Source organism: Camelina sativa, chromosome 15 (assembly GCF_000633955.1).
Source record: "Camelina sativa cultivar DH55 chromosome 15, Cs, whole genome shotgun sequence".
In the NCBI taxonomy this organism is placed as follows: Eukaryota; Viridiplantae; Streptophyta; class Magnoliopsida; order Brassicales; family Brassicaceae; genus Camelina; species Camelina sativa.
The window spans coordinates 27,177,374-27,196,271 of record NC_025699.1 but is presented as its reverse complement, the minus strand read 5'-3'; the positions used below and the strand labels follow the sequence as shown (position 1 = coordinate 27,196,271).

Sequence of the window (18,898 nt, the reverse complement as noted above, 5' to 3'; positions counted from 1 at the left end):
ATTAAAAAAAAAAAAAAAAAAAAAAAAAACAAACATATTACTTAATTAAAACACACAAACATTTTTTTAATTAATACATACTTTAATGTCCAAATTTATTCCATATATTCTCAATCAAATCCTCTTTTAATTTGTGAAAAATTGTCTGCAAAAATTGTATCCATTCACAGCTTGCCACGTCAGCTTAGAACTAGACCAAGATCAGTTCTACATCAAGAACTGATCTTGGTGTTCTTCTGCCACTATTCCTTATATTTATAATTTTAATAGGCTAAGAACACCCCTCATGTTCTCCATATAAAGATGGCCTAATAGTACTAACCTACTAGAACTGAGAATCTACAGCAAAAAAGGAAAATTTCCCAAAAAAAAATCAACTATTTAATATTTGCCATACTAAAACATGAACTTTTTTTGTAGCCAGAAAAATACGCAGACTATTTTTTAGTTGATAAAAAATACACGAACTATTATTTTTTTTCCAGTTTCTCCTCGTCTCCGTTTCGATCGTTAACGGTATTGTGACGGCGTTACTATTTTTGAAAAAAATTCCAGAAAAAAACACAAACTATTTATTTGTTGCCAGAAAAATACATGAACTTTTTTTTTCTTTGTCTGAAAAATACATAATTTTTCATTTCTTATTTTTCCATTAACAATGTTAGAGATCAGAACTCATAACTTTTCTGCTCTCTTGAACTTCATACAAGTTTTCACTACTATTTATGATAACTAAATTCAAGAACAAAAATACACAATTAGATTAATCGATTTCCAAATTTCACAATTAGTATTGTTTTTGGATTTATACTGATTTTACAAATTTTGAAACTTCATCAACATTTCTCTAAATTTTATGAGATCTCCACCTTTGTAGACCTTTGTATACATTTCAAAAAATATGCATCTCTTTAGTTTAGTACCTTTTATGATGCTTATAGCCAGTGTAAATCATCAAATGGGCTGGTGTACGCAAACTTGATCAAGATCGTAGATTATAGCCATTTTGTGGAACATCAACTCTTGTAACCTAACCAAATTCACCATTTAATTATGCAAAAATAATACTAATTGAGAAATTTAGAAATTGATTAATCTAATTGTGTATTTTTGTTCTTGAATTTAGTTATCATAAATAGTAGTGAAAACTTGTATGAAGTTCAAGAGAGCAGAAAAATTATGAGTTATGATCTTTAACATTGTTAATAGAAAAATAAGAAATGAAAAATTATGTATTTTTCAGGCAAAGAAAAAAAATTTATGTATTTTTCTGGCAACAAATAAATAGTTTGTGTTTTTTTCTGGAATTTTTTTCAAAATAGTAACGCCGTGACAATACCGTTAACGATCGTAACGGAGACGAGGAAAAACTGGAAAAAAATAATAGTTCGTGTATTTTTTATCAACTAAAAAATAGTTTACGTATTTTTCTAGTAACGAAAAAAGTTCATATTTTTTCTGGCAAATATTAAATAGTTGGTGTTTTTTTTGAGAATTTTCCCGCAAATAAAAAATAACAAAAGTTGGACTGAGAATGGAAAAAAAAACAAATAATACTATTACAAAAGCAAAAAAAAAAAAAATTATTATTATCATGAACCAAAGTAAAGGGGATTAACACTTGGTCAGAGAGTGCAGGACAAAAGGCTGGGCAATTGCCACGTGATGTATTTGTTGAGCAAGTCCTCATTGCATGCCCAATGCAATTAACGAAGATTTTAATCCATACATAAACAGATTGTGACATAACAAGCTAACGATTATTTTAGTATTTATCTTATCAGTTACTCGGAAATTGCTCCATAACAAGGTGTCATTGTCGACATGTTTTTAAGAAAAAAAGGTTAGAGAAATATTTTAACTTATTAACAATTCAAAATTCATATTGAAAAAATATTCTGTTGTTGCCAGAGTATCCAGATGCATTACACCTGGTCATGTATTTCTTTTAATTATCTACGTATTTTTACGTCAATATCTGTTCTTCTATAGCTAAGATATGTTTTTTTTTTTTAACATATCCCGGTGTGTGTTTTGTTTCTTATCCTAATTGGGACTTATCCTAATTAATCGGGAACATATTTACACATTAGCGTGACGAAACAAAATAAGGCAGAACACAAACTTTTGCTCATTCTGTTAAGTAAAGAAACCAAATGAGTTTTCTTACTTTGAAAGATACATATGATTATATATGGGGCAATGTTTTATATACCATGCAAAAGAAGATGAACATGATTATGGGACAATGTTTTATACACCATGTAACATAGACTTTTATAATTGTTGTAGTAGAATTTCTTTCTCGTATGTATTTGAGTTACCAAATAATGAAATAAATATTATGTTTTGGATGGAATCATATTCTTAGTTATTAGTATTTTCTTATTTTCACGTTTTAGATCGTTTTTGAACTACAACTTTTACTATTTTTGGTATATCTGATACCATTTTAGAAAGAAAAAAAAATGAGCTAAATACCATTTGTAGTGAGTGATGACTACAAGGATGATTATCTTCGTTGATCATGGAAAGAAAACTTCCAATACGGAACTTTCCACACAATTTCTATACATTACTTGATAAGCATATGATTTTACTTTCAAAGCGATTGTCGTGATATTAAATTAAACCAAATGTAGATTCTTATAGCCCTTTAACAAAAAAAAAAACTATATATCAAGGTTCTTTAGCTTTGTATTCAAAATATTCTTCTTAAATGTCCTGTCATCCAAAATTATTCCAGCACTTTGTTTCTATAATCATTATATTCGTTTGTGTTTACCTTTATTTTTTAATACATTTTTTAGATCAATAAGACATGATTCATAATTCAATCCTTCCTACGCAGAACAATTTAATATAATTTGATAGAATTGAATTCCGATGAAAAGACTGAGAAATGGACCAGTAATCACTTTTTCTACTTATTATTTTTAGAGTAATATTAGTGAATACCACAATTTTGAAAGAAAATTAAATACCATATTGTCAGAAAAGTTTGGTAACTATCATTTTCTAGAGAAGTGAAAAATCAAAACTGCCCTTAAACAAAATACAAAAGTACAATATATCATGTATAATTTGATAAAATAATGTGTTACAAAACAAAATGCCGTGAATTAAATAAAAAAAACACGACAACAGAAATTAACATCCAAAGACATATAGTGAGATATCTTCTGCAATTTGAAAGAGAAAAACTGAAAAGAAGAAATAGGCAGGAAAAAGAAGAATTGATGTTGTTTGATGTGTTTGTAAAGTCAATTGTGAAAGAAGAGAAAGAGAGTGAAAGAATACGTGGGAAGAGAAGAGAGAGAAAGTAATAAAGAAAACTGAGTGAATATGAGAGCATGAGGAAAGAGAAGAGAGAGAAAGCTGAAAGAGAAAGAAAGTGCTGAAAGAGAAAGAAAGTGCATGAGGGGAGAGAGAGTTTGTTGTTTTTGTAAAAGAAAAATGACATGATATTTGAAAAAAAACATGTAATATATGAAATGGATATAAGTGTAATTATATTTGAAGAGAGAAAGTACTCTCTGACAAACACTGTACAATTGTAGTATTTTCTTAATTATGTTTTGTTTTTGTGGTATCTAGTGCATATTCTCTTATTTTTATAGGACTTTATAACTAATAATTATAGTACGAAAAACTGTTAACTAACTATTTAAAATCCTTATATGAAATTACTCTGACAATTGGCTTGTATAACAAATAACATTGTATATTTTAATTAATTGTTATATACATTAACAATAAGCTATATTGCATGGAAACTCTTTTTAAAGTGCGTTTTTCGTTTCTGAAACGTTTAAGAAACAGAAACTCGTGGACACACGGAAACAAGTCACGGAAACACGATTCGTAGAAATCTCTGTTTAGAAACACGATGGAAACTCCGTTTCGTTTTGGAAACACGATGGAAATTTTATTTTAGCTTAGAAACTTAATAAATAAAATAATTTAAAAATATAGATTCATAATATATATATATATATAAATATATAATATTATTAGTGTTTTAACTCAGCTATTTAATATTTATGTTTTGAATTTGTGTTATTTCAAATATTTCTTTTGGTATAAGTTTTATGTTTGGTGTTTTATTACGTATATACATATATATCCAGATATATACACATATGTTTCCAAAACGTTTCCATTTCTTAATTTTAGAAAAAATCATTTCCTACATCCATTTCCATTTCCATGCAACATAGACAGTAAATATCATCAAAACTAAGTGCTAGTAAAAAAACTCGGCTAGAGTTATTAATAATATATCACTCCTGTTGATGATCGAACAAAAAAACTCTCATGCTTCAATATTTGTTTTCTTCGTTAGCCAAACTCTAAATGAATTCCTATCATTACTTCACTACTGAGTCCAGTTCTCGGAAAAATGGCTTTTTCATACCCCGACAATAGCCCTGTGTTGAATTCATACATTTGACTATTGATCTGGCCTAAACATACATTATTTTTATGAATATTTGAATTCCGTACCCCAACTTCGAAATCAATACTCCAAGTATAATTGTTGTGCCATAACATACAAAAACGTGTTTATCGACTAACTCTGTTAAGCTTCCGTTTAACCGTTCTGACATGGATTCCACGTGTGCGCAGCGATTCAAATGACGTCGTTTTGGCTACAAAGAAACTAAAATTTCGACCAAAACGACGTCGTTTTGGTCAATTTCTCTCACAAAATCTCTCTTCCTCTATCCCGAAACTATCTCACGGCAGAGGAACCCTAGAATTTGGGCGTTTTCAATTTCGAGTCAGACTCAAAAATTGAAAATGCCCAAATTCTAAGGTTCCTACCTGCGAGAGAGAGTTTCGGGAGAGAGGAAGAGAGATTTTGTGAGAGAAATAAAAAACGACGTCTTTTTGGTCAAAATTTTAGTTTCTCTGTTTAGCCAAAACGACGTCGTTTGGATCGCTGCGCACACGTGGAATCCACGTCAGAACGGTTAAACGGAAGCTTAACAGAGTTAGTCGATAAACACGTTTTTGTATGTTATGGCACAACAATTATACTTGGGGTATTGATTTCAAAGTTGGGGTACGGAATTCAAATATTCATAAACATAATGTATGTTTAGGCCTGATCAATAGTCAAATGTATGAATTCAACACAGGGCTATTGTCGAGGTATGAAAAAGCCGTTTTTCCTCCAGTTCTCTCGGACCCATTGTTCCTAAACTTTCACAATAATTAAAGGATATGATCCACACTATGAATATTGTGTATCGTTTATATTTTTTACCAAAGTTATTTTTTTGTTGTTGTCAAAGTTTTTACTTGAATATTTTCTGTTATTAAATCTAGTTAGGAATCCAAATCATACAAATTGCACGAAAACTATACTATCCAAATAATTATATATATGCCGGAAATTATATAGTATGCAACATATTCATTTTCTTCTTGTCTCCTAAACTTTTGAATATTATTTTCGAAAAAATGCATTATTAGAAATTTAAGAATATAAAGTATTGTTTATTATAAAATAAATATTCGAGTTAGATTTCCCCGGACGTGTGGCCGTGAGGAACAGCATATGGGATGGGACATGTCGCACATGAACAATTCGTAGAGTTACATGTATCTAGACTGACATTTTAGATCTAAATATAATTGTTTAACTACATAAATTATAATAATCATTTATGCCATGAACGAATCATAATCATTATCCCAGCAATACAATCTTTTTTTGGTTTTCTATCATGGTGTTAGTGATCTTTTGGCTCTTCATTTTGGAGGAATCAACCATGACTAAGAGCATTGTTTGTTCAACAATACTATCTTATTATCATAAATTAGATAGCTACATATCCAAATAAAAAATGGGGAAGAGAGAAGAAGCTAGGTAAATAATACAAACAGTTAAATTTTGGTTGTGAGTGATAACTAATGAAAAAGTTAAAAAAATTGTAGAATAATAAAAATCATTTAAATACCTTTCTTATTGTATAGGAAAAAACAATATATTTTCATCAATTTGGCAAATAAATTAAAACTCACATTTTTAAAACATATGCAACTATCTTTTTAATTTCTTATTTTTAACATTCATTTTATTAATCAAAATAATAATTAAGTTTTAATCCAATTTTACTGGTTAGGAATCAAACCCGTTGGGGTAAATTAAGTATTGTTAAACAAAACAAAAAAGGTAGTTAGAGATGGCAATGGTTGAATTAAAACCAATGGTCAAATAATGATTATGATGATTGATAACAAATGATTAAATAGTAAAGAGATTAGTATTATAAAAAGATAATTGTTTTTTTCTCACTAAGATAATTGTTCTTAGTGGGGTTTAAAACTTTTAAATGATACTTGCCTGCTACTTGCTAGGTGACTGAAATCGTTCAGGTAAGTGATAACTGATAACTCATTCATCTACGTATTCAGCTACTAATAAATTTTTCCATCAACTAAAATATAAAACACACGGGGCTATAAGATACAACTGTTGTACTACTACTTGACTGGTAAGAAAAAAAAACTAAAGTAAGAACCGGAAGAGTCTTGTAACTCTTATGTACAGTTCGGCGAATCCTCCTTTTTTCGTTTAACCTCTTAAATGCTTCTTTCAACAACATACTATATTCAATTCTCTCGTGTTACCCGCTTGTTTTAACTATTCGTCAGAGTAGTAATCACATGAGCACTTAAGTTTCCAACCGCTTTTAATTAAGTCACCAGTCAAAACCAGTTTTTTTTTTTTGTCAATCATTGGGCTACGACTGATCGGCCCATTAGCCAAATTCCTACATTCTAGGAGCCGAGACTCGATCCCGAGTGTGATAATGCCTTCTACAAATGGACTTACTTCCTGCCACTGCACTAAGGTCACTTCACAGTCAAAACCAGTTTATGTGGTATATATAGCTCTCATTGGTAACCATGTTTAAACAAAGTGGTTAGAAAATTATGAGCGGTTGCAGAGAAAGCAGTTAAAAAACCAGCGATTAAAGATAGCGGAGAGAAAAGATGGTACTGTTAAAAAGAGTGGTTGAGTATTTAGTTTGATTGGAAAATATGAACAATTAAAGTAATAAATTATTATTAATTCATAATATGAAATATGAACATAATTAAATTAAATTTTTATGTATCAAATCTACAATGCAATCAATACTTACTGGACCACGGTTCGAAACAGATGATCTTGGAGGTGATGATCTCCCATGTAATGATTTTGGACAATGCTCGGAAGTCATAATGGATGGACTTAAAATATTGATTGTGAAACAAGAACTATTTTTGGAGCAAAATGAAACTGTCTTTTTTGTATGAGAAGAAAACTTGTATTAAGACAATGGTGTTGTAAGAAGCAAACATATATAAGAGAAAGAAAAATTTCATTGATGTTTCTTCTCAATAATGTTTTTTTTTTAAATAAAAAGGTTAAAAAGTTCCTGAAAATTATGAGTAAAATCAGATTGTATTCACTACTTTTTCTTATTTTTGTCAGATAAAAATAATTCAATACCAAAAACAGAAAACAAAATACCAAAAACAGAAAACAAAATACCAAAATAAAAACTGTGTAACGTTTAAACCTTACCAAATGTTGGTTTCATTGAGTGACTCAAGTTGGTGTTTGCAATCACCGAAAGTAAGGCTTAACCATCTTTTCCAACCAAAATCTCCAATCACTATCTCCAAAAACTATATGTTAATTGGTGATCATAAGAATGGTTCGTTTGCAAACGATCTTAATTAATGATACCAATCAGAACCATAATTGTACATATGCATATATATCTTGGTTTTACATTTATATGCGAACATCATTCGCCTTATTTATTTCTTTTTTTGTGTTGATGTTCATACTGACTTTTTCTCACTTTTACATACAGATTCGTCGCCTCCTCCGAGTCTTTTCTATGTCTCTCAGTGAAACAAAGTTTTCTGAATCTAGGGGTCGCATTTTCAAACACGAGACCAGCCAAAACAATGTCATTTACTCCGTTTTTTTCTTTTACTTTAAACATGCATTTAGAATGTTTAATGCGCTTTGATACACCAAGAGATTATGTTTCACAGTTCAAGAATTTCTATTTTGCCTCACCCGCTGATTCTAAGGGTTTGGTAGACAATTTTTTTTTTTGCTACCCATGAGGTGATTGTATTGTACAATTAACTAGGATTTAACCCGCGGTACACCGCGGGACAATATTTTTAATTTTAAAATTTAAATTTATATGTTTTAGTAATTTTAAAAATATAAAATTTTACAAGTATTTGATATAAGTATTCAAAGTATAGGATTTTTATAGTGTTTTCAAGGTTTTAACCCGTGTGGTATATGTATAGTCTAGTAATACATTTATCTCCGGGTACACATCCAAAAGTGTTTAAAAAAAACAATTTCACTTAACTCCCTATATGAGATTAATGTCAACCCGTCTCACCAAAATCAAAATAAGTTTTTGCGTAAAAAAAAATCAAAATAAGTTTTTTTATCAAGTTTAATTATATTAATTGTTTTACCAAATTAGCATATTTTCATAGTTTATAATTTTTCCATGTCAATATATATAGTTTATGATAATTATATGGGGGATTTTCAACATATTTAATGTGACATTTTATAATTGGATTTTCGGTTTAGAAAATTTATTAATGTTAATATAATTATGGAGATTGTAAATTTTTATTATGGAAAATCTGTTGTATATCATTTCAATTTGAGAGATTCTAGCATCTATAAAAATAGTTTTGGAGATTTAATGGGTTAAAACTTTAATGGGTAGAGTTGTTTTTGGAAAAATCAAAATGTATAGATGTTGTTAAGATAATATGACAATAAATGTAACAAATGTTGGTCAATTTAAGAAAGTTTAGTATTTGAGTTTCTCTGCAATGTTATTTATGGAATTGTTTTGGGGGTTAATGTTGTAAAAAAAAAATTAAATAAGTAAAACTTAAAGGGCATAAACCAAAATGTACTTCAAAAATGTTAATATAGATTAAAAATATAAAATTTTACAAGTATTTGATATAAGTATTCAAAGTATAGGATTTTTATAGTGTTTTCAAGGTTTTAACCCGTGTGGTATATGTATAGTCTAGTAATACATTTATCTCCGGGTACACATCTAAAAGTGTTAAAAAAAAACAATTTCACTTAACTCTCTATATGAGATTAGTGCCAACCCGTCTCACCAAAATCAAAATAAGTTTTTGCGTAAAAAAAATCAAAATAAGTTTTTTTTATCAAGTTTAATTATATTAATTGTTTTACCAAATTAGCATATTTTCATAATTTATAATTTTTCCATGTCAATATATATAGTTTATGATAATTATATGGGGGGGGGTTCAACATATTTAATGTGACATTTTATAATTGGATTTTCAGTTTAGAAAATTTATTAATGTTAATATAATTATGGAGATTGTAAACTTTTGTTATGGAAAATCTGTTGTATATCATTTCAATTTGAGAGATTCTAGCATTTATAAAAATAGTTTTGGAGACTTAATGGGTTAAAACTTTAATGAGTAGAGTTGTTTTTGGAAAAATCAAAATATATAGATGTTGTTAAGATAATATGGCAATAAATGTAACAAATGTTGGTCAATTTAAGAAAGTTTAGTATTTGAGTTTCTCTGCAATGTTATTTATGGAATTGTTTTGGGGGTTAATGTTGTAAAAAAAAAATTAAATAAGTAAAACTTAAAGGGCATAAACCAAAATGTACTTCAAAAATGTTAATATAGATATTAATTTTGAATCAATATTGGTTTCAAAGTTGAAATTAGAATATCGATGAGAATTTTGGTTCTTACTATTAAAAATATTAAGAAATAATAAACTTAAAAAATTGTAAAAATGTAGTCAACTAAAATTAAACCATACCATGCATTCCTGTCTCTTAATTTTAAAAAGAAAATTAATAGGTTAATTAATTTGATAGATCAATTTTATTAAAGTTATAGTGGAATCATGTCTTCAAATGAAAGTGGTATATTATCATACTCTTTTGAAAAGGGATTAATCACCGATATATTTTGTGATCTATATTAGTTTCAAAATTAAAATAAAAATATCAATTATAAATTCACTTTCCTTCGTATAAATATAAAAATAAATATAAAAAATAGAACCAACTAAAAGCAAATAGCAACATGCATTTTAAAAAAAATTCAAGTTCTTGCTTCTTATTTTTTTAAAGAAATTTGTTAGGATAATTAATTTGATAAAGAGAGTTTATTTAATTTATAAAAACAACAGGTATGTCTACGTTTCTATAGTATTTAATTTATAAATACACATACATGTCGGAAACGACTTTTGTCGATTGCTAGTGTCGGAAACGATTTTTTGTAAACAACTTTCCTTCAGTTTGGGCAACCAATTTAGGAGTTCTGTTTTAATTAATGTTTAGATTGAAAAAAAAAAATGCACATACATGTAAGCAAGTATTTCAGAGCATAAAAGTATCCGAAATTCTAGATTTAAGTATTTAATTTGCCACTTACGATTATCTAACATATATGACAAATCGAATTTTTGTAATGACTTTTTTTTTTTGGTTATGACTTATGTGAATGTGAAACATACCATAGTATATAAACGAAAATTTTGACTGCACTCTTTTGTTCAGCACGGATCACACTAATCCTACGTATTTTACTCTAAGCCACATTAACCTCATCAACTATACTAATTGAGTGTTAGGAGACATTCGAGTTAATTAACTTACAAGATGATATCAGTATCTAACATCTTTTTCTTTTTTTAACAAAAGATCATTTATGAGAGTATTACGACCAATGTGCGGACACTGTATGATAGAGAAACAACGTGGCACTGTCTGCTAACAAGTCCACATCTTACTTTCTCTCTCCATCTCTTGTTTGATAGTGGACTTGATTATTATTGGCACAGACCAAACCCACTTGCTTTCCCAATCTCTTCCTTAGATTTTTTTTTTTGCTTTCTCTCTTGGAAATTGATGGGCAATAGGAAACACAATTCTCTCTCTCTCTCTAGAAAAACCAAAAACATAATCTCTCTCCTCATGTCTTTCTTTTCTCTCTCCTCTCCTCTCTCCTCTCCATTAGTAAAGACCTAAACTTTATCTTCTTTTCTTGCTGGGTTTAATCTCTTCTTAAATGAGGGTTAGATCAAATTCACCTTTAATTTAATTGCTTGTAGACTTGAGATTAGTCTAGTGTAGGTTTTGGTGGGCTATCACTAAGACTAAGACAAAGTCAAAGTCAAAAAAAAAAAAAGGTTTGAAACTTTGGAAGAGATAGATATTTTATCAATTATCATCTCCATTCTCTCTAATAGGTAGCTTATGAAGCTAAAGCTATATATGATGACTTGTTTAATTAAAATAGCTTAGGGTTTTGAAGAGGGAGATAAGAGAAGAAATTTATATTCTTTGTTTAAGAAAAAGGTTATATAAAAAAAAAGATTAGGGTTTTTTATCTTCTTTTTCAAGAAGCTTCAAGATCAAAGAGACACGGAGGTCAGAGAGAAGAAGGATGAGAAAATGGAGATGGTAAGAAGTAAACCATCAGTTCTAGATCATCATCGTCTTCCTCCGTACGCTTACCCCCAAACCGCCGACAAAGATAAACCCACCACCAAAAGAAACGGGTCGGACCCGGATCCGGATCTTGATACCAACCCCATTTCTATAGCTCCTGCTCCAAGGTCATACGCTAGGCCTCAAACTACTTCCCCGGGGAAGGCGAGGTATAGAGAATGCCAAAAGAACCACGCGGCAAGCTCCGGTGGACACGTGGTGGACGGTTGCGGCGAGTTTATGTCTTCCGGGGAAGATGGTACGGCTGAGTCTCTTCTTTGTGCAGCTTGTGACTGTCACCGGAGCTTCCATAGAAAAGAGATCGACGGTTTGTTTGTTGTCAATTTCAATAGCTTTGGCCATTCTCAAAGGCCACTCGTTGGCCGCCACGTGTCTCCGATTATGATGAGCTTCGGTGGCGGAGGAGGTGGTGGTGGTCCGGCGGAGTCATCGACGGAGGATCTAAACAAGTTTCATCAATCTTTTAGTGGTAATGGAGTGGATCAGTTTCATCAGTTTCAGCCCAAGAAACGGTTTAGGACAAAGTTTAATGAAGAACAAAAGGATAAGATGATGGAGTTTGCTGAGAAGATTGGTTGGAGAATGACAAAGCAAGAAGACGATGAAGTGAATCGGTTTTGCCGTGAGATTAATGTGAAAAGACAAGTGTTTAAAGTTTGGATGCACAACAATAAACAGGCAGCAAAGAAGAAGGATTTGTAAGAGATTTTTATATATAAACATACTATTTTTACTTCTCTTTGTTCGATTCAACGTTCCTTTACTTTAAGATCTTGCTTTAACATTTTGAAAAGGAGATTGGATTTAGGTTCAGGATTGTTGTATAACAAATTGCTTTTAGAGCTCAGCATAATAGTCTCGTATCTCTCTGGCGACTTGAAAAGCCTTCTTCTTAATTTACGGTTTCGTAAGCGTATTTTGTGACTTGTCTTCTATATAGTCAACCAAATCAACCATTGCTTTTGTTGGTTTGTCTTTGCGGTACTACATTGCATGTTCTGCTTTGACCAGCTGCCATATCTTTGGCACTCATTGACTTCCCTTTGGCTCATTCATACGCTTCACTTGTCTTGTCCGTTGCCATCCTGATCACATCGCCAGTCTTGTCGTAAGCTGTATCTTTTGTTATTGCCTTGTAGTTGTAGGCGAAGTCTTTGGCCTCACCAGCTTTCACATAACCAGAATCCCTTGCCTTGTGCGCAATGTCATACGCAGATCCCACCTTATCATAGGCCATGTCCTTTACCCGCCTTCTCATAAGTGTCTTTAGCGTTGTCAGCTTTCTCGTAGGCCACGTCCTTGGCATTGCCTGCTTTGTCAGAGACAATATCTTATTCCTTTGCATCCCCCGCTTTTCAATAGGCCATGTCTTTTTTTTTGCAATGCATGCCTTCTTTAATGTCAATGCCCTTTACATTGCCCTCCTTCTCAAAGGCCATGTCCTTTGTATCACCGGCCTTATCATAACTAGTTTCCATCACACTCAGCGCACTTTCGTAAGCAGATCCTACCTTATCATATGTTAAAATCCTTCACGTGTCCCGCCTTCTCATAGGTGATATCCTTTGCACTGCGTGCATTATTATTGCATATCCCGCTTTCTAATTCTCGTAGGCGATGTCCTTTACATCCCCGTACCAGCCTTGAGAGAAGCGAAATCTTTTGCATATTGTGCCTCATTCTCGGCAAAATCCTTGGCACAACCTGCATTGTGGATCGTAAGTAGAGTCCTTGACGTATTGTGTGTTTTATCATAACTTATTTTTCCGCGACTCTGGCTGCTTTACCCTGCATCCATCTTTCTTCTTTTGGAAAATTCCTACTTCCTCTTTCTTGCTAATGCTACCAAATCCACTACAAAAAGAGTAACCCCTCAACTCAATGTCACCTATAATAACGCCCAAAAATACGTGCCTATATATCCAATGTAGTCAACGAATCTAAAGATTCTAGAAAAGAAAACAAAAAGAAAACAAAAAACCAAGAAGACACTACTTACTTATGAATTATGATTAAAATGAGAAAGTGTAGACCAAAATAGAATCAACGTGATGGGTGGTACGTAAGCGGCTGATTTAGGCCAGAAGTGGGTGTAACCAATTTACTCACGTCGTGGTTTTGTCGGAGACTCAACCAGCCCATGAACCAGACTTCTCCTGCGGCGTCGTCTCATTCCTTTTTCCAAAACACCCTCTGTCACGTCAGCACCACAACAACAACCAGCGACACCAATGTCGTACTTCTTCTCTCCATAATCTCTTTTAACGAGTGATTACGGACGGATCAAACTAATTCTTTTTTTTTTTCCCTTGTTTAAATGTTTTGATTCTAGTTCCAATGTCCTTGGAAGTTTATACTAGTTAGTTTAAAGAGAAGTGACGCTCGAGTCCAAGACCAGTGGTCTTTCCGAGAAGCGGTTACTGTTCTCCACGTGTTTTGATGAGGTTACGTGGCTACAAACTACAAAGGGATGAGGTTTTGTTGTGGGTACGTGTCCTATTAAACGGCTGGTCTTGTTCCCCTCGTACACCATACTTGGGAAAAAGTACTACGACGATTAGAGAGAGAGAGAGAGAGCTCAGAAACCCTTGTTTCTAAAGAGGTTTGCATAACCGTGCTGGTAAGCCGAAATTTAAAACTGCACCACAATTCTAGCTAACCGAAATAGAACCGGTCACTCAAACAGTGTTTTCACTATTTCATTTTTATATAGAATCAATTCAAAACTATGGAAACGATTGGCCGCCTTCAGTCGCAAGTCTGATTCTCTGGTGATGTTCTTCAATTTTATAATCCACAATTTCTTCAAATAGTTGGGAATCCAAGACGCAGTCCTTTCGTCCGTACACCGCAGCTTGAACACCAGCAACAAGCTTAGCAATCTCACGACCAGAGAAACCTTCCAACTTTTTTGCAGCTTCTCTGATCACTTGGTCGGTTAGGTCTCCTTCAACGGTTATCTTCTGTGACTTCTTCTTGAAAAAGCTGCTCCATTTAAGGTTTGACTCTTTGTCTTCACCATCTAGGTACTTGTTGAGATAGAGCTTGAGGAGCTTGAAGCGCTCTTCTTCACCAGGGAGAGGAAACTCAATAACTTCGTCGATCCTGTCAGTGACTGCACTATCAAGATCACCGGGTCTGTTTGTAGCTAGGACAAGAACTATGTCCCGTGACTGATCACCGGTTCGAAATAGTAACGCGTTCAAAGCGCTGCGCTGGGCCTCACTCATGTACGTGCTGTTACGTCTGCAATAAAAGATGAATTATTAAGAAAACAAACCTGGACACTAGGAAGTAACAAAATGAGCTTTAGTAATCGATGGACTATCCACTGATTTTGCTCAGACTTCTGCCTTGTGTTGGTAAAAATTTGCAATCCGAGTAAGAGAAATATTGGTTCAAACTATATTGTATAGAATTCTAGTAGATGAGAAGCACTAGAATACCAAAAGGCTATAAAAAAAGAGGTGAAAGCATCTTACTCGCATAGGAAAGCATCGGCCTCATCGATGAAAAGCAGTAAGCCTTTGTTTGATTTCTTAGCCCAATCAAATATCTGATGGATTTTTGTTACAGCCTGTGCACCAAGAGGAGCAACATCTCCTCCTGTCATCATAGCATAATCAAGACCCTGCAGCACAATATAATCAAAACAGGTGTAAAAGCAAGGCATGAATTTGGTCAATCCATAGTAGATTCATAAAATGTGGCTCAAGTTCGCAGTTGCATAAAGAAAATTAACTCACCGACTTCCGAGCAATCTCCCTCGCCACCATAGTTTTACCAGTACCTGGAGGCCCATAAAACATCATGTTGCGGAATGGAGCTTGATGGGACTTGGTATTAGCGGTGGCTCTAGCAAGACGCTCAATTCTCTTCTTCAAGGAATGATGGAGAATTACATTTTCAAGGGGCTTTTCTCCTTCTGCAGATGCTGCTGCCCCTGCAGCTGTACTAATTTTGTTCTTAAACTGAGACACTGAGCTTGCCCATGGAAATCTACCCATGGAAGATTCTCTGATAAGTGATGGCTGCCCAAGAATCCTGTTAATATAACCCCAGGTAACCCTAGCACCCTCTCTGTTATCATAAGAAAACAGTTAAGCTTTTTAATTCACAGCTACATAGGTTTCTAAAATGAGATATACATATTGCAAAATTAGGAGATGCATACCGAGTTGTGTAAACCCCAGCAGCTAATGCTGTAACTCCTCCAACAGTCATAATTATTTTATTTCGATCAGTTAATAAGGTCCTGACTCCCCCTGACAAGTTCAATATAGAAGCAAATGAATATGAAGCCACATTTTTTAATAGCAATATATTCGCTGCATATAACTTCTGAAAGCGAGAATTAAACATCTGCAGGTTGGAACAATGCTTATAAGGTTTATACATCTGCAGGTTGGAACAATGCTTAAGCATTCTCCTTATAAGAATTCTCCTATTCTTTGGATGTCTTCTAAAATATTCCTCGAAAGATTACTTAGTTTCAGAACAATCTAGAGAGAACCAAAGAATAACAGGATGGAACAATGCTTATAAGGTTTATACCTTCAATGTGACTGAAGGTTGTGTTGATTGCTGCAAGCCATTTTTCCCTTTCACCATTGATCCTATCCAGAAGCATTCTCCTATTCTGCTCCTCAGTAAGTTTAGCTTCATGAGCTCGGCCTTCAGCCTCAGCCATAGCTTTGACGCGAATTGTTTCTCGCTCAAGTTCAGCTCTCTCTTTCTCAGTCTGGCGCTGCTGTGCTTGAATCTGTTCTTCCGTGGCAATTTTTGCTTTCTCTTTCCGTATAGAAGACTCCTCTTGCATCTTAACCAATTCACCATTATGCCTTCTCTGAGCTTCATGATCCATCTGCAAAATTTCCATTCCAAGTCAAACGACTTCTCAGTTAAGGATCCTTAAAAACTGTTAAAACATAGTTTCTTCCTAAAGAAAGTACCTGCTGTCGCTTCCTTGCCAACTCATCCTCATATCGAAGCATTTGCGCTTTTGCTTGTGCCTGTTGCTGCACTAGATTCCTCTGCTCCTCAGCCAGCTTCCGTTGTCTTTCCTGCCCCATTCAAAGCCCCCAAAAACAATCATATTTATCACTTCCCAGCTTTTACAATGAAATTACAAAGACATAAACACGACAGTTGATTTCAACATCAAATCAAAACCTCTAGGCAAGAAGATAAAGAAAACGCAAGTTACATAGGAGAAGGTTAACTCACAATGTCCTTGTGAGCTTGAATAGCTTCATTATGTTCTTTCTCAGCCGCTACTTCAGCTAATCGAGTCTTCTCCTGCTTTCGCATTAGATCAAACACCTGGTGAACACAAAGAACAATCATGTAAGCAACGTCTCAACACACACAAACAACGAAGAACCACAGATTCTCTAGAGATTCAATAATCNAGTTTCTTTCTAAAAAAAGTACCTGCTGTCGCTTCCTTGCCAACTCATCCTCATATCGAAGCATTTGCGCTTTCGCTTGTGCCTGTTGCTGCACTAGATTCCTCTGCTCCTCAGCTAGCTTCCGCTGTCTTTCCTGCCCCATTCAAATCCCCCATAAAAAACAATCATATTTATCACTTCCCAGCTTCCAATGAAATAACAAAGACATCAAAAAGACAGTTGAATGAATTCACAAGGAGAAGGTTTACTCACAATGTCCTTGTGAGCTTGAATAGCTTCATTATGTTCTTTCTCAGCCGCTAATTCAGCTAATCGAGTCTTCTCCTGCTTTCGCATTAGATCAAACACCTGGTGAACACAAAAGAACATCATGTAAGCAACGTCTCAACACACAACAAAGAACGACGAGGTATCTAGAGATTCAATCATCACCTGTTTGGAATGAGGAGAGCTGTTGATTTCGCGAAGAGCTTTAGCACCTCTTTCCAAAGACTCAGGATCGAAACCAGATCCTTTAGGCTCATCGGAGTCCGATTTAGAATTCGTCGATGAAGACTTGTGATCGGTTGGAGATTCTTCTGCTGGAGGTGAAGATGAGAAGAAAGGAAAGCGAAATCGCGAGTCAGCGTAGGCGCGGTTCTGTGACATCGACATGGAAGTGAACGCAGCAGCTATCGCCGCCGCGGAACATAGTCTAGAAGCAGCCATTTGGAGTACACGACTAGAAGCAGCTTCCTAAACCCCAATTAAGAAACGAAAAAGAATCTTTCTACAATTCAAACATTTCGAATTGAGAAATGGTGCTCCCAAGGGTTATTATGGAAATGGTTGTGGACAGTCGTCGGAAAAGTTTCTCCGGCAGGCAAGACCATAAACCCCACGGTGGCTAGGTTATGATGAGTCTTTATGATTTTGTTTGTGAGCTGTCACAGACTCGAATCAAGCTATGGGCTCAATTTTAATTCTGAGCCCATCTTTGGCCCCCTTGTTTAAAGCCCAGTTTTCATATTAGATCTTCGCACTTGGCTTAAATTTTAAATTAAAAACATGAAATTCTTTTTGAGGTCCGTTATCCATTTTCAAAATAACGGAAACTCTTAGAAATAAACAAGACACGGGAACACGATTTTTAAAATTTCTATTTGGAAACACGATGAAACTCTATTTCTGTTTTGGATATACTATGGAAACTTTTTTTAGTTTGAAACTTAATAAATAAATAATTTAAAAATATAAATAATTTAAAAATATAAATATTCATTATAGATAGAAATATATAATGCTATTAGTGTTTTAATTCAACTATTTAATATTTATATTTTTAATTTTTATTGCTTGAAGCTTTTTAATATAGTTTTTATGTTTGGTGTTTCATTATGCATATAATATATACAGATATAAATATATTATATGTATATATATACATAAGTTTTCAGAATGTTTCCATTTCCTAATTTTAGAAAAAAGTCGTTTGTCGTTTCCGAAATGTTTCGTTTTTCTTTTTCTTTTCCTCGTATCCGTTTCCGTTTCCATGCAACCTAGATTAAAACTTTGTATTTTAATTAATGTACATCAGTATACGTTATTGTTTGTTTTTTTATTTACAGCAATAACTTGATTTATCTTTGTTTCTTTCTATTATAAATTTATAATCATTTTTTATATAATAGTTTAAAAAAAATGAATACTATTGTTTATGTTGTTGTTACTCCTTTATATTGCGATAACTCTTTATAATATCTACGTGTAAACTGGTTATTATAAAAATTAATAAAATAGATGTTACAAAAATTATACATAAACTAGGGAGAGACCCGCCCGACGGGCGGGTTTGTTCTTTTTTTATTTTGCCTGATTTTTTTTTTGATTTTTTTTTATAGTGTTTTCAATAAATCTGAA

At 33.0% G+C, this 18,898-nt stretch overlaps 2 protein-coding genes across 3 annotated transcripts; one reads left to right on the top strand and one right to left on the bottom strand.

Annotated features, from left to right (window-relative positions):
- On the top strand, positions 10,934-12,575 carry LOC104747669 (zinc-finger homeodomain protein 6). The gene has a single exon (XM_010469344.2). It carries the CDS (start codon positions 11,532-11,534, stop codon positions 12,288-12,290), a length of 759 nt encoding a protein of 252 aa, XP_010467646.1. The 5' UTR covers positions 10,934-11,531; the 3' UTR covers positions 12,291-12,575.
- On the bottom strand, positions 14,210-17,906 carry LOC104747668 (ATPase family AAA domain-containing protein 3). Of its 2 annotated transcripts, XM_010469343.2 has the most exons (8): positions 17,432-17,906; positions 17,252-17,347; positions 17,022-17,132; positions 16,143-16,452; positions 15,763-15,853; positions 15,335-15,668; positions 15,071-15,219; positions 14,210-14,834 (listed from the first exon to the last, which is right to left on the bottom strand). In XM_010469343.2, the coding sequence occupies exons 1-8, from the start codon at positions 17,705-17,707 to the stop codon at positions 14,315-14,317; spliced, it is 1,887 nt and encodes a 628-aa protein (XP_010467645.1). In that variant the 5' UTR covers positions 17,708-17,906; the 3' UTR covers positions 14,210-14,314. The 2 variants fall into 2 exon arrangements, with proteins under 2 accessions (XP_010467645.1, XP_010467644.1); XM_010469342.2 differs by lacking the exons at positions 17,022-17,132; positions 17,252-17,347; positions 17,432-17,906 and adding exons at positions 16,541-16,651; positions 16,815-16,949.